At 35.0% G+C, this 25,430-nt stretch overlaps 1 protein-coding gene across 1 annotated transcript; it reads left to right on the top strand.

The window, feature by feature from the left end:
• Window positions 1–20,554: 20,554 nt before the first annotated feature.
• Window positions 20,555–23,315, top strand: LOC132141944 (B- and T-lymphocyte attenuator-like). The gene is made up of 6 exons (XM_059551588.1): window positions 20,555–21,010; window positions 21,871–22,197; window positions 22,288–22,329; window positions 22,472–22,597; window positions 22,699–22,739; window positions 22,827–23,315. Exons 1-6 carry the CDS (start codon window positions 20,926–20,928, stop codon window positions 23,091–23,093), a joined length of 888 nt encoding a protein of 295 aa, XP_059407571.1. The 5' UTR covers window positions 20,555–20,925; the 3' UTR covers window positions 23,094–23,315.
• Window positions 23,316–25,430: the final 2,115 nt, after the last annotated feature.

Below are 25,430 nucleotides of genomic sequence, written 5' to 3'. Positions count from 1 at the left end.
TGTAAGGTTTGGGAACACTAAGTGTTTCAAGATCAACTAAATCATCAGTCCAAACTCTCCACTGAATATAGTTCATAGTCACGGGAAGGAGGAGGCAGGTTGAGGGAGACTGAAACAGCGAACATTCAAATAAAACTTTAATAAAAAAATAAACACAAAACAGGTGATTAGACAGCATGATTATTGCAAAGGTATATTCAGCTGTGTGTCTGTGTCTGTGTGTGTGTGTTATCAGTGCATTCAGCTGTGTGTGTGCAATCAGTGCAATGGATGATAGGAACTGTAGTCCGGGGTGAAGTGCAACAGTGAGTGTGGCACAAGAGTCCATGGTAGTGAGCGGGTGATCTCTGTTGGTGAGTTAATGGAAGTGCATGTACAGGATTCGTTACAGAATCACCTAAGAGAGGAATTAATATTCACAAATGAAATTCAGGCCCTGAATAAATGTCAAAAATCTTGATTGGATCATCACTACAAATAATTCTGCATGATAAAAAGAAGGCTTTAAAAAGATAAGTATAGGTGATCAGATTGGTAGATCAGTGATCAGATTGGCAGATCGGTGATCAGATTGCTGATTGGTGAATAATTCAATTCAATTCAATTTAAGTTTATTTGTATAGCACTTTTTACAATATCATTACAAAGCAAATTTACAGAAAATTAAGTTTCTACAATATTTAGTAGTAGCTTATAAGTGGTGACTGTCAGTTTATGTGCATATGACAGGATTTTTCAGAAAAATTAATTAATTAATGTAAATCCTGTGGCAAAACAGAGAAACAAATAGAGACATAATTAGCGTAGCTGCTGTTCCAACAAAGTAAAATGAATTAGTTTAACCAAAGATAAAGAGTAAGAATGCGCATTTGATCAGATGCAACTGCAGTCACAATTTATGAGATGCATTATTCGAATGCTTGGCGAAAGAGATTTGTTTTTAATCTAGAATTAAACAGAGAGAGTGTGTCTGAACCCCGGACATTATCAGGAAGGCTATTCCAGAGTTTGGGAGCCAAATGTGAAAAAGCTCTACCTCCTTTAGTGGACTTTGCTGTCCTAGGAACTACCAAAAGTCCAGTGTTTTGTGACCTTAGGGAGCGTGTTGGGTTGTAGTGTGGTTTAAGGCTAGTTAGGTACGCAGGAGCTAAACCATTTAGGGCCTTATAGGTAAGTAATGATCATCTGTAACTGATACGGAACTTAAAAGGTAGCCAGTGCAGAGACTGTAGAATTGGGGTAATATGATCATATTTTCTTGACCTGGCGAGGACTCTAGCTGCTGCATTTTGGACTACCTGTAGCTTGTTTATTGAAAATGCAGGACATCCACCTAAAAGTGCATTACAATAGTCCAGTCTAGAGGTCATGAAATGCATGAACTAGCTTTTTTGCATCAGAAACAGGTAACATGTTTCGTAGCTTGGCAATGTTTCTAAGATGGAAGAATGCTGTTTTTGTAACTTGGGAAATATTCTTTTCAAAAGACAAGTTGCTGTCTAATATAACACCCAGATTTTTGACTGTAGAGGAAGTAACAGTACATCTGTCTAGTTGCAAACTGTAGTCTACTAGATTCTGTACTGTTTTTTGGTCCAATAATTAATATCTCTGTCTCATCCGAATTTAATAGGAGAAAATTATTGGTCATTATTGGCTTTTATATTTTTAACACACTCTGTTAAAGATAGTTAGATGTTAGAGATCTGTTAAAGATGCTTAGATAGTTTAGAAGTTTCATCTGGTCTCAATGAGATATATAGCTTAGTATTATCAGCATAACAGTGGTAACTAATCCCATATTTTCTAATAATATTACAAAGGGGCAACATGTATATTGAAAATAGAAGGAGACCTAGGACGGATCCTTGTAACACTCCATATTTTACTGATGATAAATGAGATGACTCCCCATTTAAATGAACAAAATGGTAGCGATCGGACAGGTAGGATCTAAACCATCTTAGAGCCTGCTCTTGAATACCTGTATAGTTTTGTAATCGATCTATGAGTATGTCATGATCTATGGTGTCGAACGCAGCACTAAGATCAAGTAAAACTAGCAATGAGATGCGGGTTTGATCTGACACAAGAAGCAAGTCATTTGTAATTTAGCAAAGTGCAGTTTCCGTGCCATGGTGGGGCCTGTAACATGACTAAAATTCTTCATACAGATACAATTTTTGACATAAATGGAAGATTTGAAATGGGCCTATAATTTGCCTATAATTTGATCAACTTCAAAAATCCTGATAAGAGCACCCTTATTATTATTACTACATTCAAATCTGAACACAGAAAACATTTAGTTTTACAAAACATTACAATTCTATAAAAATGTAACAAAATGAACAGGAGTGCTTTATCAGAGCTTAATCCTTCTGGGTCTGATCTGACCACTTATTTCAGTCTTCTGACTCATTTTGGCTATATGGTTGTAAGGGAAACAGGTCAATTTAGCTCAAAGGGAATCATTTAAGATTTTAAAGGGAATTTGAACAGAATCACTGTTTCACGGCTGATCACCGAGGCGCCCTGCGATTCACTGAACGAGCCGTTTAACATCAAATCTGCGCTGGATATTAATATCCAAACTATGGTGAAAACACTATTAATTAGCACAGTAACAAGATCGGCAGTATAAGACATTAACTTGTAAGCACAAAACACAAGATACTTCTCTTTTCAATATGAATAAGGCTTTATTAGATAAATCTAAAACATATAAACTAATTTAACACATGAGCACACGCACTCACACATTCACACAAGTTGCAGGAAGATAAAAATTTAGGGTTTAAGAGAATGAAAATGTGGAATACCAAGTTTACAGCAATACGTGAAATTGTATAGACATGAACAGCCATCAATCACTTAAAGGTTTATTATTGTCTTCTCTTCCGTGTCTGTTGTGAGAGAGAGAGTTCAAAACAAAGCAGTTTGTGATATCTGGTTCGTGAATGAATCATTCGATGTAACCGGATCTTTTTGAACCAGTTCAGCAAATCAAACTGAATCGTTTTAAACGGTTCGCGTCTCAAATGCGCATTAATCCACAAATGACTTAAGCTGTTAACTTGTTTAATGTGGCTGACACTCCCTCTGAGTTAAAACAAACCAATATCCCGGAGTAATACATGCACTCAAACAGTACACTGACTGAACTGCTGTGAAGAGAGAACTGAAGATGAACACTGAGCCGAGCCAGATAACGAACAAAAGATTGATTCTTCTTGAGTCAAAAATCGTTTCTGTCAGACGCGTCCAATTCGAGAACCGAGGGGCTGATGATACTGCGCATGTGTGATCTAGCGTAAAGCAGACTGACACACTGAGCGTCTGAACCTAACTGGTTCTTTTGGTGATTGATTCTGAACTGATTCTGTGCTAATGTTATGACCGCCAAAGGCAAAACCAAAGGCTTTAATGAAGGGCAATCATCGCCGATGACGTCATTACGTCGAGCGCAAAAGAACCGGTGAACCGTTTTCTTCAACCGGTTTATTGAATCAAACTGTCCGAAAGAACTACTGGTAATCCGAAAAACTGATGAGTCTATAATTTGTTCATTATCTTGCTCAGCTCGGTGTTCATCTTCAGTTCTCTCTTCACAGATGTTCAGTCAGTGTACTGTTTGAGTACATGAATTACTCCGGGACTCCGGGAATTTTCCCGCTCTTGCAGGGTCTAATTTTGGACATAATTCCTATAACAAGAATATGATATATTTGACAAATAACTGATGGTCAGGAATTTCTCAAGCAAGCAGATTGAAACACAAACATACTAAACATGAATATGAATCCTTAAGCTATCCCATAGTTATTAAAAGACATACACAATAAGTTATTAAAACAAGTCAAATGTGTGGGTTACATATAAATTAATATGGAGTTAAGCAATGAACTGATATTCATTTATAAGTCCTTTTGAGTTCATTAAAAGACATGTCTTGTGCCATTCTCTGACATAAAGGTGTTCTGTAGGGACCAGAGGTTAAGAGGTCCCCTTAGGAATTTCAGTCTGGTTCTGCTAGGTGGGGGGAAGTCAATCCAAGCATCTTGTTTATTACTCTCTTGGGTTTACATGTGCTGGCCGGCGTTGCATCTTGATTACTTGCCCCAAATTTGACAATCTCTTGATATCCGAATTGAAATTGTCAATAATTGTTCTAGTGGTGTTAATGTTGAAAGCTGTTTTGTTAAAGAGTTGCTTGGTTGGTTATCTTCCTTCTGACTCTGGCACTAGGAATGATTTACAACCTCCTGTAGCCTTTCTGAGGAATTCGGCTCGTGTTTCAACCACAGTCGTGATCGACCCTTTTAATTTGTCTGGTTGGGGTCTGATACGCTACATGGTTATAGCATACCAATTCATTTTAATATGTATAATTCTGTATGTATTTCTGTATGTGAGTGAGTGTAAGCAGGGGCGTCGCACCCGTGGGGGATGTGGGTGTTTTAACACCCACACTTTTACCGGTGAGAGAGTTCAACACCCGCACGTTTTCCGTAGTTTTGCACAAACGCCTTACTACAGTCGCACCTCCGTTTCTCTGGCTGCTCTATTGGCTGTCTGGCTGACATTGCTCTATTGCACTGTGAAGAGTATATTAAACTTATTTAGACAAAATCTTAAATAATGTAGATCAGCTTTATGATTAATAATCAGAATTAATAAAAGACACATTTGGTTCAACATATTCAGTGGAGCAGCAGTATGAATGTGTATGAGAGTATGAATTGGCTTTTGACATGATTAACCCAGGTTCAAATCTGCCTTTTGCCAAGCTATGAATAATCATTTACACTGTGTTATTATCGCATCCTGTTAATGTACAAAAATACTGAAGTTCAATTTGTATCTGGCAATATAAGGTATAGACAGCATAATTGCTATTTACACTGATAAAAGATAAGTGCTGGTCCAGGAAAGTATTTATGCAATCAAGTAGCATAAATCCTGTATGATGGAGAATATCTACAGGTGTTGATATTGTCATTCAGGTAGTGATCATAGGCTGTAACCTGCCAGTATAAATCCTGAATAAGCTAGAGGAGTTTCCAACAAATAGTACCCTATAAATGACAATCAAATACAAAAAGCAAATCCCATAAATCTAATAATCCATGCAAAATAACCACATTCAACAAAATATGTTTTATTCAAAGTAAAAACAGAAACAAAGCATGATGTGAACTTATAATAAAAATGTATTATTATTAGGGGCTGTCGTGCTGTTTTGTGTTTATTTTATTAAAGTTTTATTTAAATGTTCGCCGCTCCCTGCCTTCTTTTTGCCGTGACCATGAACGTTGACATTGTTACATTGGTGCTGAAACCCGGGAGGAAGAAGGCACATGCTGCAGAAGAAGAAGAAGGCACATGCTGCAGAAGGTGCCATTGAGCATGGCGGAGCAGTAATGGCAGAAGTAAGTTGACAGGGGGAACGGACGAACCTCACTGCCGTCCGCTGCGGATTGTGGAGGGACAGCTGCTGTCCGTGTGGGAGCAGAGGAGTCGCCGCCATTCGCCTGAGGCCGGAGCCTGCTGCCATCCACCATGATGTAACTCCATAGCCGTTACAGGACAGACAGAGAGTTCACAGATGGCCTCCTTGGCCAAAACAGAATGGGCAGAGAGTTCACAGACAGCCTCCTTGGCTAGTACAGAAGAGGCAGAGAGTTCACAGACGGCCACCTTAGCTGTGACAGGACAGGAAGAGAGTTCAATAATGGCCCCCTCAGCCAGACCAGACACGGAGTTCACGGAGATTATCACTGGGCATCACCACGCAAGGAACTGAGGCAAGTGCCACCGTCTCAGAAGGTTCTGCAGCCTGCACCCCACCTCTGAAGAGACTGCAGTGCACACCATGGCCACTGGAAGCACAGTAACAGACACCGCTACCTTGGATGGTTCTGCATGGTAAGCCACCACCTCTGATGATCTTGTAGCCGGTGCTGCCGCCAGATACACCATAAATACAGGAAGTGCTTCAGACAGGGGAATGAATTCATGAGCAGGAGGACTAGAGTGATTTACATATTGGAGGCCCCCCACCCCCTATTAAAAAACACTTGAAATAAATATGATTCTTAACCTTCTTATTCCTATGACATTTAAATTTCGCATATTTTTACTAGTACCAATCAAAAGTTTGGAAACATTACTATTTTTATAGTTTTTTTAAAATAGCATCTTATGCTTATCAAACTGGCATTTATTTGATAAAAAATACAGAAGAAAATCAGACAATAATATTGTGAAATATTATATCAATTTAAAATAATGGTTTTGTATTTTCGTATACTAATCTATCTCAGTGATGCAAAGCTGAATTTTCAGGATCAATGCTCCAGTCCTCTGTGTCACATGATCCTTCAGAAATCATTCTGATATACTGATTTATTATCAATGTTGCAAACAGTTGTGCTGCTTTATATTTATTTTATAACCTGTTATGCTTTTTTCAGTATTTTATGATGATAAAAAAAGTTTAAGATTAAAACTTTTATAACAATATAAGCTTTTACTTCACTGTTTATCAGTTTAACACATCATTGCTAAAAAAAAAAAATGTTTATTTTTTTTCTGTATTTTTGATAAAAATAAATGCAGGCTTGATGAGTAAAAGATACTTCTTTCATAAACATGAAAAACAGTAATGTGTCCATACTTCTAACCAGAACTGATTGTTCATATTAATTAAACCTTATCTAAGGTAATCTCTTTTTTGGTTGTTGAAGATGCTATTATAGCTGTGATATTATTATTATTATTATTATTATTATTATTATTATTATTATAATTGTTATTTTGCAATAATATGAATTATGTATTGCATTGTTATCTTAAATCACTGGTTCTCAATTCCAGTTACACCTGATTGAGATCATCAGCATTTGAAAACACTGAAATAGACGATCACTACTAAGCAAAAAAGAAGTTAATTTCTAGTTAGTTAAAACCGGAATGAAGTGTTATGTTAGAGCAGTAATATAATTTCATCAGCAGAATTTAGAAGATACACACATCTGAGGTCCTTTTTTTGGAACATTAAAAAATGTTCTACCCTATTTGCTTTTTGACATTTAATAAAAACTTCTTTGCTTTTACTTTTGGAATTATTTTGCTAATCAGCTATACCGATGCTGACGTTCCTTTCAGCAAACATTTAGAAGGCAGGACCTGCTTTGAAACTGCACCATTAATTGGTTTAATTGGATGTGAGTGACAATTCATCCACTGAACAATGAGGCTACTTTTTTTATGCCTGTCTTGAATACTTGATAGTGTATAGGGGATGTCATGACTAATTGAAACCAATTAAGACAATAGCCTGAACATGGCAAAAACTGCACAAAAATTGTAGAGGAAATTCAAAATAGCTGACTTCCTGTTGCATTTAGGACTTCATTCCAAGATACTTTTTTTTTTAGGTATTGGGACATTACATGCATGTACTGAATTTTGTACATGCAGATAAAATGTACTGGGAGGGGTGCTTCATTTAAATTTTATAGGTGATGCTATTGAGCCATTTTGCCAAACCCAATTCTGAAACCCATATCAGATGTATTTTTAATAACCAGTTCTGATGTGCATGCAGAGTATGTTTAGGTCCTCAAAAATGTGATTCACTTTGGAGAAGAAGATGAAGAAAAAGAAGAATAAACATAGCAATTCAAAGAGCATCCTTGCACCATTGCTACTCTGGCCCAAATAATAATTATAAACCGAGCAATTCCAATAAGGTCCATGCACCATCGGTGCTCAGGCCATAATAATAAACAGAGCAATTCCAAGAGGATCCTCACACCATTGGTGCTCGGGCCCTAATGAATGTTATGTTGGTTTCTCAAGCGACTCATTCTGGATGTTAGCCCTGTATTATGGTATTTATTTGAAGGGCCGGATAGGTATTCTAGGCATGTGCCTATATGCTTTGCTTATCCAGGGGGTTCCAAACACAATGAACAGTTATAAAATATTTTTGTTAGCCTATACTATGAGCTACCTACAACAGTAAAAGAACCAAAACCCCAGAAGACATCGAGGAAATAGATATAACAAACAATACGGTGACAAAGTATTTCCATGTCTTCCACCTTTTTTATTTGGGCTACAGAAATAATGCTTTCTTTCTCCCGTTCTCTCTCACAGACGCACTCACCAATGCGGAGACATGACCAGAAACTACTTCAGCTATGCCCCGAGAATTTATCAATAAAATAGTTTTGCAGCTGAAAAGCTACATGACACTTCTCAGTAGAGAGGTTCTAGAAGCAGTTTAACTTAAAGATTCGCTAGATGTGCTGCTGCTGAATACTGCTGAGAGACGCACAGATGCACATATTCACATGTGCTTAATCTCTCTCTCTCTCTCTTTCTCTCTCTCTCTCTCTCTCTCTCTCTCTCTCTCTGTGAGTTGAGTTAGACTGCATTAATAACTTCATTAGTCTGCATATCGATGGCTCAAGCCACTGTTATTAGCTCTAAAATGACATTTAGGAAATTGCAATGGAAGGTTTTGTGATCGAAAACACTGTAATGCTTTCCACTGATTAAGAAATATTTTGTTTGCTTGGGTGGTAGCTAATATTAGGCCTATAGGAAAGGGGAGCCCTAAAATGAGTTTTGCCTATGTTATGAAAAGAGGTAAATCCAGCCCTGTTTATTTGAATCATTTTTAAATAAGGCTACACTTGAACGAGACCTGCAAAAACTTGTTGTGTTAAGATTTACATTATCTAAGCAGAGTAGAATTTTTGCATTTTTCAATGTATTTGCAAACATCGAACTCAATGTAAATCTGCAATGCATTGCAAATCATAACTTTTCCCTGTTCGGTAAGGTAGTATTTTGAAGTTTTCCCAACATAAAAAATCTGTTTCTCTTGTACACTTCAAACTGGTTTCAATTGGTCTTGGTCAAGCTAGTCTTCAGCTCTTCTGGCTGGTCTCCTAGCCAGATCAGCTAAAAAGAACACCAAACTCGCCTAAAACAAGCCAAACACCAGCCTGAGCAGGCTGGGAGATTATCTAAAACCAAAAAACATATTAGGCTGTATTAAGATTTAACTAATAAAACAAGTCTACTGAGTGAGATTTGTTTTCCAAGATGAAGCAAATGCTGCAATAGTGTTCATTTGCATGTGTTTTGAATGAGTTCACATTTTAACTGAATACTGAAGGATCAGTGAATAGTTAACAAGGGACCTGTGCGCTTCATGCAAGAACTACTATCATTTATTCAGCGACATTCCACTCCCAAGCAATCCATCAAAGTAGAAATGGAAAAGATTTTTCTGTTTTTTCTTCTAATTTTCCATGGTGGATTCTCAGCAGTTACAAGAGTGCATATCCATGTGAACGAAAGAAAATCATGGGGAGAAGCACAGATGTATTGCAGGAAAAATTACAAAGACCTTTCCACCATCTCTAATACAGAGGAAAATCTGCGTCTCAAAACAATGTTGGGGGGCATCAATAATCATGCTTGGATTGGGATGTACAGGAATAGTACAGTCCTGGACCAGTTTATATGGTCTGATGGGGACTTGCAAACAAACTTCTATCAATGGAAAGGAGGACAACCTGATGGGTTAAGCATTAGTCAACACTGTGTAGAAGTTGATGGAACAGGATGGGCTGATTATGGATGTGAACAAGTTCTGCCTTTCTTTTGCTATATAACTTTGGAGAGAGACAACAAGACATGGGAGGAAGCTGTGGAGCACTGCAGAGATCACTACACTGATTTAGCCAGTCTGACCACTAATGAGCAACTGCTACAGGTTAAATATAATCTAATGGGTGAAACAAGTATCTGGGTGGGTCTGCGCTTTTTCGCTGGACAGTGGTACTGGTTGAACTCAAAATCTTTTGAGATCAAAATGTCACTGCCGGAGTGCCCAGAAGAACCCTATCGCTGTGGGGCCCTCAATATAATGACTATGCAGTGGCAGAACAGAGACTGTGAAGAAAAGCTCCACTTCCTCTGTTACTAGAATTGACGATGAGTGATGGAGGTACATGTGCCAAAATTTGTTATTATTTTAAATATGAATTTTAAATAAGGAATAATTAATGATGGGCCATTGAATTATTATAGGGATGCAATAATTTATAGACCAATTTTTTATTATTTTAATATAGGAATTATCATGAAAAGGGCTGAAAACGATGGTTTATTAATTAACTGCATGAAGATAATGAGTTGCATGTCTGTTGCATAATCCAATATTTTTATCTGGGCAACATAATAAAATACTTGCCAAAATACAATCTGTACAAAATATAGTTTGTCAGCTTGCATAGTATGGACTATTCAAACACTGATGCATCCAATGAGTGAAACGCCCGCGCTCAGCTGTAAATTCATCATAGGTCACGCTAAGTCACAAAGGCAATCCCCCAGAGTTAGTTTATCTGAGGTTATGTTATGAACCGCCAATTAAGCATTAGGGCTACATTTAAGTGAAAAGGAATGGCAGGAAATATGGAGCTATTTGTGTGTCTGAAACCAGCAAAAATGGCAGAATCGTGTAGATCAAGCACCTGCAGCATTTCTGTGAACAGAGAAAATGGAATAAAACTATATAGAGTACATAAATAGGATTATATAGGCCTATATGCAAAATATATTGTATTTCACTTAAATCATTAACAGATTAACAAAACTAAATAAATTTGTATTGATAAGTTTGGATCAGTGCAACCGCCTCACTTTGCGGTTATAGCCTATATAAGGATGATGTTTTATGTTGAAAATGCGAGTGAAGAACAAAGTTTGCATAATGAATAATATTTTAGCAACAAGATATGACGTGAATATGGAAACATTTTGATTCGTGCAGAATGAGAGAGGTAGGGTTACAACTTTAGATGATTTGTTGTGGAAAGAAGGGAACTAAATAGCCTAATTGTGTTTTCAATGTTTGTAAATATTGTGTATTAATATAATATAATATTTTGTAATAAGGTGTTTTAGCCTACATTATTTCTGAATGATAATAATAAATTAATAATAGTAATATATTAATAATTAAATGTGACTACTACTACTTTAGGCTGTTTTTCCTCTCAAAGCAGTTATATGATCAGTGTTTTTTTTATCCATCTTAATTATTATAATTATTACTATTATTATTATAGGCAAATAAAAAGTTTTTAAAATATTTTTGCTCAAATAATACAGAAGAATGCAGGAACAGAAACATTCAAATACTGCACCAATTCATTTATTATTTATTTATTTTAACCCCTGCTTTATGCAATTGACCAATATCGGTATATATATATATATATATATATATATATATATATATATATATATATATATATATATTATAAACCTATTGGTGCATCACTAATTATAATATAATGCACACCTGAGGTGATGATATTATCATTATACCTCGGGTCTGCATAATTTTGTCATTTTAGACCTAGTAACTAAGGGTAAAATCAGTAAAATGAACTTACATTACATTACCAACACCAACATCTATTAAAGGCTAACACTAGTGCTGTCTGTCAATCGATTAAAATAAATAAATAGTTATTATAGTTTTGACATAGGCCTAATTGTGTGTTTTTGTTGTTGAAGCGCTACTGGTGCAGTGTCTAAAGCGGCTCAACGTCTGTGTATTGCTGAATGCGTAGCCTTTCAAATACATCCATGTGATAATCATCTTCTTCCAGTGTCTGCGCTATTTCTCACGAGCAGTTGTGACCTATAATACTGCCTTCTAATGATGTTGCCGACTCCAGTAGGTCGTTGTTGCATTCCTTCCTTTTTCTTTTTTGGATGTGAAACAAGGACCTTGCAACGACAATTGCAGGTGTTTGTGCGACCCACATGTACTCTTCCCACGGGCGGAATGTAGATGATTGGTGGGCCGAATTAGGCTTGCAGGCCACCAACTGAAGCCCTGCCTTAGAACATTTCACAATCAATCAGATTCAAGCATTCAACAGTTGCATAGTATAAACATTTTATATTTTTTGTGCAAATTTAAGTGATCAAGTTTTGGCACTATGATTGTTGTTTCATAAACCAGTGTGAATACACTGTTTAAAAAAAGAAAAGAAAAAGAAAGTCAGTCATAGTAAAAACAATAATTTCACTAAACAAAATGTAATGAAACCATTGTGTAAATTGTTGATATGAAAAATTTAGAAGAAAATAGTTCTTTAAATGAAACAACACAAACACATATGTGACCATGGACCACAAAACTAGTCTTAAAGGGATACTCCACCCCAAAATGAAAATTTTGCCATTAATCATTTACCCCCATGGTGTTCCAAACACGTAAAAGCTTTGTTCATCTTCGGAACACAATTTAAGATATTTTGGATCAAAACTGGGAGGCTTGAGACTGTCTCATAGACTGAAGTAAATAACACTTTCAAGGTCCAGAAAAGTATTAAAAGCATTGTCAGAATAGTCCATCTGCCATCAGTGTAGTGACGTAACGAAGCGACGAAAATACTTTTTGTACGCAAATAAAACAAAAATAATCACTTTATTCGACATCTCCTTTGTCAGCAGTCTCCTCTGTGTCTCTCCATATCACAGTATGCTGCGTATTCTCTTCTGTATCAGCCGCTCCACAAGGATCCACTGTTTTCTTTCAAATCAAAGCATAAATACACGTAGAAACAGCGCATCCTTGTGGCTTGAGTATCTCATTAAGTGTCAGTTTTTAAAAAATGAAATGTATACATCATATGAAAGCTGAATAAATAAGCTTTGCATTGGTGTATGTTTTATTATATTATATTAATATTTGGCCGAGATACAACTATTAGAAAATCTGGAATCTGAGGGTCCAAAAAAAAAAAATCAAAATATTGAGAAAATCTCTTTTAAAGTTGTCCAAATGAAATCCTTGGCAATGTATATTACAGAGCAAACAGGAAGGTTTGATATATTTATGGTAGGAAATTTACAAAATATTTTCATGGCACATGATCTTTACTCAATATCCTAATGATTTTTGGCATAAAAGAAAAATCGATTGAAATTTTTTTTTGACCCATACAATGTACTTTAGGCTATTGCTACAAATATACCCCAGCGATTTAAGTCTGGTTTTGTGGTCCAGGGTCACAAATGTGAAGTGTCACACAAATAATTCAGGAAATTTTAGTTTACATTGACACCCCCAGAAATTATTCTTTTTCACTTTTCAAAAACTGTCAATTTAACAGTATTTTACAGTAAATGTCTTGTTAGATTTCCATCGTATATAGTAAGGAAATTTACCAATAGCCAATGAACAGTTTTTTTTCTGTTTCATTTTTTTCTGTCTTTTACTGTTAAAATTACAAACATTTTACAGTGTACATGAGTTAAAGAATCAAAGTAGATACAGATCTTAATATTTTATCTTTGTATTTTTCCTAATGATTAATTGTACTATACCATGGACTGAGTTATGAACGTTTCAGATTTTTTTTTACCAAAAGGCTTTTTTTCTTTCAGGTTCATAAGATTCATTATACTGCATCCCCAAGATCCAGAAGGTTTTGTCTCTACTAATTTTTGTCTTCTTACTGTAAAACTGTTGTAAGAACTTTTTTGATGGCGAAGACTTCATGTGTACCACAACTATAGTTCAAAAAAAAAAAAAATGAATAATTAAAATACACAGCAATGAAATACATGCATTACACGTTTATTTTATTTATTTTATATAAAATAAGATTGTTAAAATAGAGTTTGTATATCTTAACTGGTATGACAATGTTCTGCAATATGGCTTGATCTGCAATATATAGCTTAAATAAAAAAAAAATATTAGATTAGAAAATGACATGTATCCTCTCCATGATTCATAAATAAAGATTTTTACTCTATAATTATACGACTTTATTTATTTATGTATTTATTTAAAGGGCTCATATGATGCTTTTCTAAAGATTGTTATTTTGTGTATTGTTATTTTGTGTATGTTGACATGCTTTAATGTTCAAAAAACATATTATTTTTCAAATACTGTACATTATTGTAGGTCCTCTATGCCCCGTCTCTCTCAAACGCATTGTTTTCTACAAATTCCCTCCTTCCGACTAGTGCAGTCTGCTCTGATTGGCCAACTGAACCAGTGCATCGTGATTGGCTGAACACCGCAACCCTTTCCATAATTGCAAGCTTCATCTTTCAAAATAAAGTAAAGACAATAATGTCCTTAATTTTACCATCAGTTCAATCCCGAAAGGGGAACAGAGTGGTGTGACAGACACAGTGTGTGTGTGTGTGTATATATATATATATATATATATATATATATCCCTTGTGCATTGTTCAAATTCACTACCCTTTCGTTATGTTCGGGATGAAAACATCCACTCAATTAAATTGCTGTAAAAATGTGTCAGATTCATATTTTTTCTAAAAAATATTTGCATAAATCTGTTAATCAACTTCAGTCCTGATCAAAACTACCAAATGTTTTTAAGAAATCCAAGATTTTAACTCTTTAATTGCCAAGTTCATAAATGATGTCACTGATTTGGGGGAAATCACTACACTGTATATGGAGTTATATGGAGTATAACAGCATATTATATTGTGTGTGTGTATGTGTGTGTGTGTGTGAGAAAGAGAGAGAGAGAGTGTGTGTGAGAGAGACCTTTGCGCACTTACCTTGATGTATTTGAGAAAATCTAAATGTACACCTCTGCTCTCAGAACTACATGGAGTAAACAAAAGTGTATTTATGCACCTGCTGCCTTTTGATGGTGGTGATAAGTATAGACTAAACAAAAGCAAAGTACGTGGAATTAAACACTTGCATGCCATCGTGCTGGTCATTTAATGGTGAGAAGAGCAGCAAGCAACACGAGAAAGGGCTTGACTTGTACCAAAGTTTTAGAAATGATTATGTAGCTTGACCCCTCCAGCGAGCTGCAGCTTATTTGAATGTTCACAAATTTCAGCTAATGTTCACAAATTTGATGCAAAGTAGATATTTTTACAGGATTTTAAGGTTTTAAACTGGCTTTACCATCAAGAAAAGTCAAGCATTTCACACATAGACCATCCGTACTTTTCACCATCAAAAGGCAGCAGGTGCATAAACACACTTCATTTTATATTGTTTACTCCTGAGAGCTGAGGTGCATATTTGTATTTTTTTTCAGATACATCAAGGTAAGTGCACAAAGGTCTCTCTTTGCTGTTATACTCCATATAACTCCATATACAAGCCAGAAACTAAGCCTTTTTTTACACAGGCCTATCTAAAGGGTTAACGGTCCCACCTAGTGATCAGCTGTAAAAAATAACAAATGTTACCTCTTCCCAACAGGGAAAACCACCAACAATCAAGAATCTCACACACACACACAAACACTATAATTTGCTGTTATACTCCATATAACTCCATATACAAGCCAGAAACTAAGCCTTTTTTTGCACAGGCCTATCTAAAGGATTAATGGTCCCACCTAGTGATCAACTGTAAACATAACAAATTTTACCTCTTCCCAAAAGGGAAAACCACAAACAATCAAGAATGCATGATTATATGGTGTCATGGCTTTGCAATCAAAAAATGTCATTATAATGGAAGTCAATGTGGCAAAAACAGCCACCAACAACAAATTAGGGAGAAAAAATTAAAATCTAATGCTGCACAAAAACTAACAATGCATCAAAGCCAATCTTGTTACTAATCTTTGACATGCCCAAGACTGTAATAAAAGGTAAAAAAAAATATCTAGTCCACAATCACTTTTTAAATTGAAAATATGTAATTTTGTGTGTTTTTTTCCCAAATCAGTGACATCATTTATGAACTTGATAATAAAAGAGTTAAAATCTTGGATTTTTTTTAAACATTTGGTAGTTTTGATCAGGACTGAGGTTGATTAATTGATTTATGCAAAAAAAAATTGAAAAAAATATTTATCTGATACATTTTTACAGCAGTTTAATTTAGTTGATGTTTTCATCCACGAACATATCGAAAGGGTAGTGAATTTGCCCAGAGTGTACCGTTAAGTTTTTGAAACATTTCAAAGCATTTTCCCAACATATGGGCAGTGTTGGGGAGTAACTAGTTACATGTAACGGCGTTACGTAATTTAATTACAAAATTATTGTAACTGTAATTAGTCACAGTTACTAAGAAAAAATGAGTAATTAAATTACAGTTACTTATGAAATTTTTAACGATTACAAAGTGGATTACATTTGAATATTTACACACATCCACATACAGATTTAACTGATTTCTTTACCAAATTGCACTAACTATTCTGAGACATACCGCCCTAATAATTTCCGGGATGCGGAAATACAGTCTGGTTCGTAGAATCCATTCATAAAACGGAATGCCTAACGCTGACAGAATATGCCACATTTTGGATGACTAAATCAAAAGTAGGTCAGTATACTTGAATCAAAACATGACATCGACTAGTGTCTGTGAATATTAAGCCCCAAAAATGCAATATATGACTCCTGCACGTTCTGCGCGTGTCTGTGGAAATCAGGCGCGGACAGGACACCGGGAGAACCGGGACAATTCCCGGTGGCCTGGCAGCCGATTTTGCCCGCTATTTTAATATCATTATTGTTTAATTGCCTGCCGAATGTACTAAAGCGATCATTTGCGAATCCGCCATTTGATAATTAAATCTCTAATAAATCATGAAGTGTTAGACATGACTCGCGCGCTCTCCGCGCCTCCGCCAAACGGTTTGGATCAGACTCAGAGTAATCGAGAGAGAGAGAGAGAGAGAGAGAATAAAGTGGACTGCTGGAGCAGAGAAGCAGAACTCCTGTTCAGGGTTTCAGGTCAGTTTCATCTGTAAAGATGCTTTTTTGTCTTTGTTTTTTTATTTATTTAATCAAGCAGCAGCACGTTGCTCATCAGTCATCACTCAAAATAGGCTACTATATAAAGGACATCATTATTATCTGTAGTAATGTTACAGTAGTAATTTAGCTGAAAAACAATCAGATTTTTTTTTATAGGTTTACAAATCCATTTGCAAAAAACAAAACAAGGTTATTGTATATAGGCTAAAAAAAAGCATGGTTAATTTTTGTAAGGGAAAAACATGACTCTTGTACAGTATTAGGATTTTTCTATAAAGATATTGTAGTATTGTAGAGTATTGTAAAGTATAGTTTTGTTCAATCTTGAGTATTAAAGTCATGAGAGAGATTGATAACAGGGCAAAATAAAGAGACTGAAGAGAAAAATGGAAGTGAAGGTGCAGTTCAGGAGAGAACTTTAAATTATTTAGCATGTCCCCAAATTAAAGATTTAAACCTTTTTTTATCTCAGGTCCATTCCAAAAATAGTTTTGTCCATGAATTTGTTTGTATGAGTTTGAATTTTCCAGTCTGAATATTTTTCCCAGTCCGCCCCTCCTGTAAATTAATGGCAAAGACATGGTTTCATTTACTACACATAGGCCTACTGAAGCTCGCAGTGTTTTCAACCTCTGCTGCCTCAATATAGGAGTACACGAGCACATAAACATAATTTCTAGAACTGTTCTGTGTCACTTCATGTGCATTTTACTTATTTTGAGAAAACTATCATCATATCATATACAAAGAGACAGCAGTTTAAAAAAACACCAATGTTTCAGGAGTTTATTACACAGAATACGTCACATGCTTATTAGATAACTGTATTTGAGTTGATGTATATGCTTTTATTAATTATTCTTTAATTTTCACAAATTTAGAAAAGTAATCAAAAAGTACTCAAAAGTAATTAGTTACATTACTTTAATAAAGTAATTGAAAAAGTTACACTACTATTGCATTTTAAACAGGGTAACTTGTAATCTGTAACCCATTACATTTCCAAAGTAACCTTCCCAACACTGCATATGGGTCAAAATAAGATTTGTCACCAAAAATCATTCCATTAGCTCAAACACAGAGAAAGTTGTGGCCAAAATAAGACTCAACTTTACCCCCTAGTGGACGAAAATGTCCCCAACAACGCATAAGGGATATATATATATATATATATATATATATATATATATATATATATATATATATATATATATATATATATATATATATATATATATATATATATATATATATATATATATAATCACATGTGTGTGTGTGTGTGTGTGTGTGTGTGTGTGTGTGCATTTGTGCTCTAGATTCAGACCTTTATAAAAAATGTAAAACATTTCAGATTTATACTGGGTTTACTAATTTTTTTGGACAAATCAATCTAAAAAATATATGATTTTCACTTTTCTCATAAATTTTCCCATAAACGGACCATAAAATTTTTTTTTCTTCACACACCTTTAGAACAACAAAATCAAGTCCATTTTTTGTGTGTGTTTTTAGATAGATTATTTAGGAAAAGGTAATTTCAAACGGTAATTTAACGGTAAAAAAAAAGGTAATTTTAAAAACGTAATTTCATGCTCCTGAGATGAAGAGAAAATGTTTTAAAAGAAAAAAGGAAAATGGCTTTGGGGTCAAATAGACCACAGGGGCTGATTAAGGGTTAAAGAGAAAAACAGACATAGGAAGTGCTTGTAATACCAAGTTTTAGACATTGTTCAAATAAGTACAAGCTAGAAAATAAGGAATAAATATGTTTTTTGTTTGTTTTTCTTGCGATTAAGTAGTTTCGAAAGAGATACGTTTTCAGCTGTCACTTGAAAATTGTCAGGGATTCAGCATCCCAGGTAGGGTTGGGAAGATCATTCCACCAGCCAGGAATGGTGAACGAGAATGTTTTGGAAAGTGATTTTGAGCCTCTCTGTGATGGTACCACGAGGTATTCCTCACTAGCGGATTTCAGACTTCTGGAAGGGATCTATAGTGAGTGGAAGTAGGCGGATGCTGTCTTGAACTTGATGTGAGCCACAACCGGTAGCCAGTGTGAGGAGATAAAGAGAGGTGTAACATGGGCTCTTTTGGGCTGGATGAAGACCAGTGATGCCGCTCTATTCCGAATCATTTGTAGAGGTTTGATTGTGCTTGACGGAAGTCCAACGAAAAGAGCATTGCAAAAGTCCAGCCTAGAAATGACAAGGGCCTGGACAAGAACTTGAGCAAAGTAATTCAAATAATAATAATAATAATAATAGTAACATTTTGTCAGGAAACCTAAAATGTTGATTATTTAATTACATTAAAGGTCAAATCAACTGAACATTAAAGTTAAAAGCAGTGTTGGGGAAAGTTACTTTTAAAAGTAATGCCTTACAATATTGCGTTACTCCCTAAAAAAGTAACTAAATACGTTACTTAGTTACTTTTTAAGGAAAGTAATGTGTTACATTACTTTCACGTTACTTTTTAAATATGAGCAGGGCTTGATTGTTTTTAATATAAGAAGTTCTATTTATAGCAAATGTAAAAGCCCTTTCACACCAAAAAGTGTAATGAATAAACCTCAGGCTGAAGGAAAAGTAAATTCACGTCTGTACAGTAGAACACAGGAGAAGAAGGTTCAACACTCTTCAGCAATAAAAAAAAAAACAATGAAGCACAATTGTTAGTTTATCTAAAGTCATTTTTTAATTATTAGCATGGTTGAACTGGATCATTAAAGGTCAGCAGTAAAGACACTGTTAATAAAATGGGAATAGATACATTTGTGTTATTTAATATATTTAGTTATTGCAGGTTTGCGTCATATTCTGAGTTTGCATTTCACTGTTTTGATTAATTTTGATGAATACCAAATCTGTTTTGTTTTTTGTTTTTTTGTGAGTGGGATGAATTAATGCACATTCACATTTAGTCTAGAACTACAGTAACATGTTCACACAGCGCACACAACGCCTCCATACTTCCGATTTCTCCCAATATGGGAACAGGAGGCTTGTCAGTCAAAAAATGGGAATACAAAGTAACTGGCGTTACTTTTTTGAAAAAGTAACTCAGATATTTTCTTGTAAATTAAAAAGTAATGCTTTACTTTACTAGTTACTTGAAAAAAGTAATCTGATTACGTAACTCGCGTTACTTGTAATGCATTACCCCCAACACTGGTTAAAAGTTACACACTTTTTTTGTGTGTGTGTGCTGTGTAGGTCTGGTATGAAAGAATGTTTTTGCTCAAGTTACTGAAAAATCCACCCAACAGAGTGGGTGGACATTTCTCCACAAGAAAAAAAAATAGAGGACACATTGCTTACACTAGGGAAGTATGAGCAGTTTTATTTTGTATTACAAGAGGAAACTACAAATAATTCCTACTTTAAGACTAGTCCAAGGTGAATGGCTCAAAAGACACTGCCTGCTAAATTATCAAGACTCATGAGCAAAAATGGCAGATTTCTAATAGCGTATTTCTGATGAATAATTGTAACAGTTTTACTGCTGTTATTGAAATAAATGGCAACGCTTAAACATAGCTTAATTCAGGTTTAGACCTCCTTGTATTGAACAGAAAGTAAAGCAAGCAGATGTAGTTAATAGTGTTCAGTCATTTTCCACAAGGAGGTGTCACTGAGTTCATTTAAAACTGATCTTTCTGTTTCTTCATTCTATTTCTCTTCAACATTTGAAGTGGTTCAACCAATTTGGACAAGATTCAGACAACCTGAAACCACTACAAGCACACTAGATGAGGTTTGACACTGTCAGAGACAAAAGAAGAAGAACAACCATCAGATACGGATACAGACACAAAGACGACTATCAGATACAAAGAAATGCTGAGAAACAACACAGGTGAAAAACACCCATGATTCAAGGAGGTGAAAATACAAGTTAAGAGGTACAAAAAAAAAGAGAAACAGAGATGGTGAGAGACGTCACAGAGGAACATCTTACAGTATACGTGTACTTTCCAATACACACATTCACTCACACACTCATGGCAAACAATGTGCACAGCTATCATTTTGGACATTCGTTTTTAAAACGCACATTGTCTGATAAAAACTTTCAATCATGTGCTACTATGTCTTCCAGATCATTTGTATCCTTGCCGTTTCTCTCCTACTGATATCACTTGGCATCAGCGGTACAGAAAATGGTGAGTATCAAGATCTGATGCTCTATTACATACTAATGTCAGTTAATAATATTTTGTTAATTGTGGTTTCTAGTGAACATTGTGGTATGTGTATGTCAAAAGTTGTGGTATGTTCATGGTTTTGTGCATGGCTATTTAACCTCTCACCTGACAAACTGTTTTCTTTTCAAGTAGATTATTTATTTATTATCCCACTCAGTAATATGAAACACATTTAATGTCTGGTTTGATATGCCTTGGTTCAGCTTGAATTAAAATAAGAACTGTGTCATTGTGTCATTTGATACAAATTTTTTATAAAATTGTTAAATTTTTTAGACAAATGAATACCGTTTTTGGAATAGTAAAAAAACAATCAGTGATAGAATATAATTTTAATGTAATGTTATATTATTCTTAGTAGTAATAATACCTGAATCATTAACTCATCTTACATTATATGATTTTATCTGAAATTCCATTGACTTATACCAATATCAGCAAGTATGTTCTAAAAAAAATAATAATAGAGCTCATGCGCTGCATTATACTTACGGATTGGGTTGGGATGTCTGGTTATAGTACAGTGGATCTAATTCTAATTAACATAAAAACAAACATTATGGGTCAAATAGGTGAAGTGGTTTTTTTTTACACCAGTAAACTTTATTATACGTTTCAAAACTTTGTAATGAAAATCAGATGATTTCACTTGACCTTTTCTATGATTGAAAATTCTTATAGTGTTATGTTTTGTTTATTGATTCATTGATTTGATTGACTGATTGATTTTCAGTGGCTGATGTCAGTGATGATATCACATGTCCTTGAAATCTCTTCCCCCCCATCCCCCCCCCCCCGGTTTTCCTTCATTCTTTTAGGGTCTGAGATGAATTGTATTTCAGTGATCAGAGTGCCACGAAACACAGTGTTTAGAGCTCCAGTTATGACCAAGTTGAAGATAAACTGTACTATAACTCTAGAAGGATGTCACAGGATCCCAAGAGTCTCATGGTGCAAACTCAATGGAAGTGACTGTAAAGCTTTTAATTACTCACATCACATAAAAACTGATTTGAAGAGCATGAAAGAACATGAATGGATGGCTTTCCTGTTTTTCCTGAACATCTCAATGGAGGACACAGGTTCCTACAGATGTAAAGTTGGTGACACATCTATATCTCATGCTATTAATGTCACTGTGACAGGTAAGAGACATTATCTTTTGATTCACTGAATGGAAGCATTCAGACATATTGTTGAATATAAATATTTAAATACTTGATTATATTCACTAGATAAAAATGAGAACGAGGTGTCAAGCAATCAAAGCAACACACGTAAGGGCATGAACATTACAATTAATTACATTACTGGTAACATTTTGCTTGGACATATGCATCTTCATATGTTGATATGAACCTATGAAGAGACCTATGACAACAACTCTGATATATTTTGTTTCAATCCCATCAATATTAGGTGATCCAAATTCAGGTCAAAAGGATGATCTTAAATGGCTCTGGCCATATGTGTACATCTGCAGTGGAATAGCAGGTCTGGTGGTCATAGTTACGACTGTAACATTGCTTATCATCAGATGCAAAGGTATGGTAATTCTAACTTAACTTTACTGTTCTATTTGGCTACAATAAAATTCTGACTATTAGTTCTTGTTTCCTTGGATGATCCTGTGAAATTTCTCATAGGGACAAAATCAACAAGAAAAGATATGACAACTAAAAATCAGGTATCTTTTATTTTAATTTTGCTCTGTAAAACAGTTTATTTGATCTGTTGAAAACAATGTTTTGGTTTTATGATTTCTCTTCCACAGAGCAGAGCTCATCACAACACCCCTTCCCCCTCTGATCAGCTGACCTCTGCTTTATATCATGGCTGTGAAACTCCAGCTGTCAGAGGAGCAACATCAGCTGGAAGAGTTTCAGATGGTAGCCACAACACCGCTGGCACAGAAAGAGGCGAAGAAGAAAATGCTCTGGTGTATGCTTCTTTGAATCACCAGGCTATGTCGAGAGTGCCGAGAAGAACAGCACGACAAGAACCAGAACATTCAGAATATGCGGCAATCCGGTTCCGGTGATTCAATGAATCATTTACTTAAAAAAGTTTAAAAAAGAATACTAAGAAATGACCAATGAGAAAATGGTGACTCATTTGTCATTCTGTATTTAGAAATCAGTTTAAAATACTGTCTGTGAGCTGTAGTCCCAGCTTTTGGACACCTCTGTGTCGCATAGTGCAAATGTTTGCTATCTCAAGAGTCCAGCAAGAATTACTAGTGTTCTTAAATTTACAAAAACAATTGAATGGGTAATCTTATCTCTTCTACAATTGTTATTCCTATAACCAATGTGCTATTTTGTTATACAAAAGAAGCAGTTTTGAAAATTGTCTTTGGCAACATTTTTGAGGCTGAACTTTTATTTATTATTTCTCTGTGGGTTTGTGGTTCATATAATTAACAGCTACTGAATGACTTAACATTTTCATTTGAATGAGCAGCTGTTAATATGTCTGCTCATTGCATTGCAAAAGAAAACCGACCAACTAATAAGATTTGCTCTTTTGGTCACATCATCTCACATGTCCAGTGTCGCTACTGTTATGCAGTGTTGGGAAGGTTACTTTGGAAATGTAATGGGTTACAGATTACAAGTTACCCTGTTTACAATGTAATAGTAGTGTAACTTTTTCAATTACTTTATTAAAGTAATGTAACTAATTACTTTTGAGTACTTTTTGATTACTTTTCTAAATTTGTGAAAATTAAAGAATAATAAATAAAAGCATATACATCAACTTAAATACAGTTATCTAATAAGCATGTGACGTATTCTGTGTAATAAACTCCTGAAACATTGGTGTTTTTTTTAAACTGCTGTCTCTTTGTATATGATGATCGTTTTCTCAAAATAAGTAAAATGCACATGAAGTGACACAGAGCAGTTCTAGAAATTATGTTTATGTGCTCGTGTACTCCTATATTGAGGCAGCAGAGGTTAAAAACACTGCGAGCTTCAGTAGGCCTATGTGTAGTAAATGAAGCCATGTCTTTGCCATTAATTTACAGGAGGGGCGGACTGGGAAAAAATTCAGACTGGAAAATTCAAACTCATACAAACAAATTCATGGACAAATCTATTTTTTGTATGGACCTGAGATAAAAAAGGTTTAAATCTTTAATTTGGGGACATGCAAAATAATTAAATCTCTCCTGTACTGCACCTTCACTTCCATTTTTCTCTTCAGTCTCTTTATTTTGTCCTGTTATCCATCTCTCTCATGACTTTAATACTCAAGATTGAACAAAACTATACTTTACAATACTCTACAATACTACAATATCTTTATAGAAAAATCCTAATACTGTACACGAGTCATGTTTTTCCCTTACAAAAATTAACCATGCTTTTATTAGCCTATATAAGTATATAAGTAAATATATAATTAATATAAGTATAATACAAATATAAGTAAAATAACCTTGTTTTGTATTGTATTTTTGCAAATGGATTTGTATTTATTTTTAAATAAATACATTTGTAAAATAATTGTAAATTTTTGGTTAACACAATGGATTTATAGTTAAATATTAAAATGTAAATTTTCGTAAGGGTTGTGTTGTTGTTTTTACTACTACTTTACTAGTGTAACATTACAACAGATAATAATGATGTGCTTTATATAGTATTTTGAGTGATGACTGATGAGCAACGTGCTGCTGCTTGATTAAATATATAAAAAAACAAACACAAAAAAATCATCTTTACAGATGAAACTGACCTGAAACCCTGAACAGTAGTTCTGCTTCTCTGCTCCAGCAGTCCACTCTATTCTCTCTCTCTCTCGCATTGATTAATCGGAGTCTGATCCAAACCGTTTGGCCGAGGCGCGGAGAGCACGCGAGTCATGACTAACACTTCATGATTTATTAGAGATTTAATTATCAAGTGGCGGATTCGCAAATGATCGCTTTAGTACATTCGGCAGGCAATTATACAATAATGATATTAAATAGCGGGCAAAATCGGCTGCCAGGCCACCGGGAATTGTCCCGGTTCTCCCGGTGTCCAGTCCGCGCCTGATTTCCACAGACACGCAGAATGTGCCAGTCATATATTGCATTTTTGGGGCTTAATATTCACAGACACTAGTCCATGTCATGTTTTGATTCAAGTGTACTGACCTACTTTTGATTTAGTCATCCAAAATGTGGCATATTCCGTCCGCGTTTGTGGCATTTCGTTTTTATGACTGGATTCTATGAACCAGACTGTATTTCCGCATCCCGGAAATTATCAGGGCGGCATGTCTCAGAATAGTCAGTGCAATTTGGGAAAGAAATCAGTTAAATCTGTATGTGGACGTGTGTAAATATTCAAATGTAATCCCCTTTGTAATCGTTAAAAATTTCATA

Source organism: Carassius carassius, chromosome 6 (assembly GCF_963082965.1).
Source record: "Carassius carassius chromosome 6, fCarCar2.1, whole genome shotgun sequence".
Lineage (NCBI taxonomy): Eukaryota > Metazoa > Chordata > Actinopteri > Cypriniformes > Cyprinidae > Carassius > Carassius carassius.
This window is presented reverse-complemented; position numbering and strand designations above follow the sequence as displayed.

Bases quoted from the DNA above. Each gene is read 5' to 3' on its own strand.
- LOC132141944 (XM_059551588.1), top strand. From the start codon at position 20,926: ATGTGCTACTATGTCTTCCAGATCATTTGTATCCTTGCCGTTTCTCTC. The intron at 21,011-21,870 runs GTGAGTATCAAG...TCATTCTTTTAG, and splicing joins CATCAGCGGTACAGAAAATG to GGTCTGAGATGAATTGTATT. The intron at 22,598-22,698 runs GTATGGTAATTC...AATTTCTCATAG, and splicing joins GCTTATCATCAGATGCAAAG to GGACAAAATCAACAAGAAAA.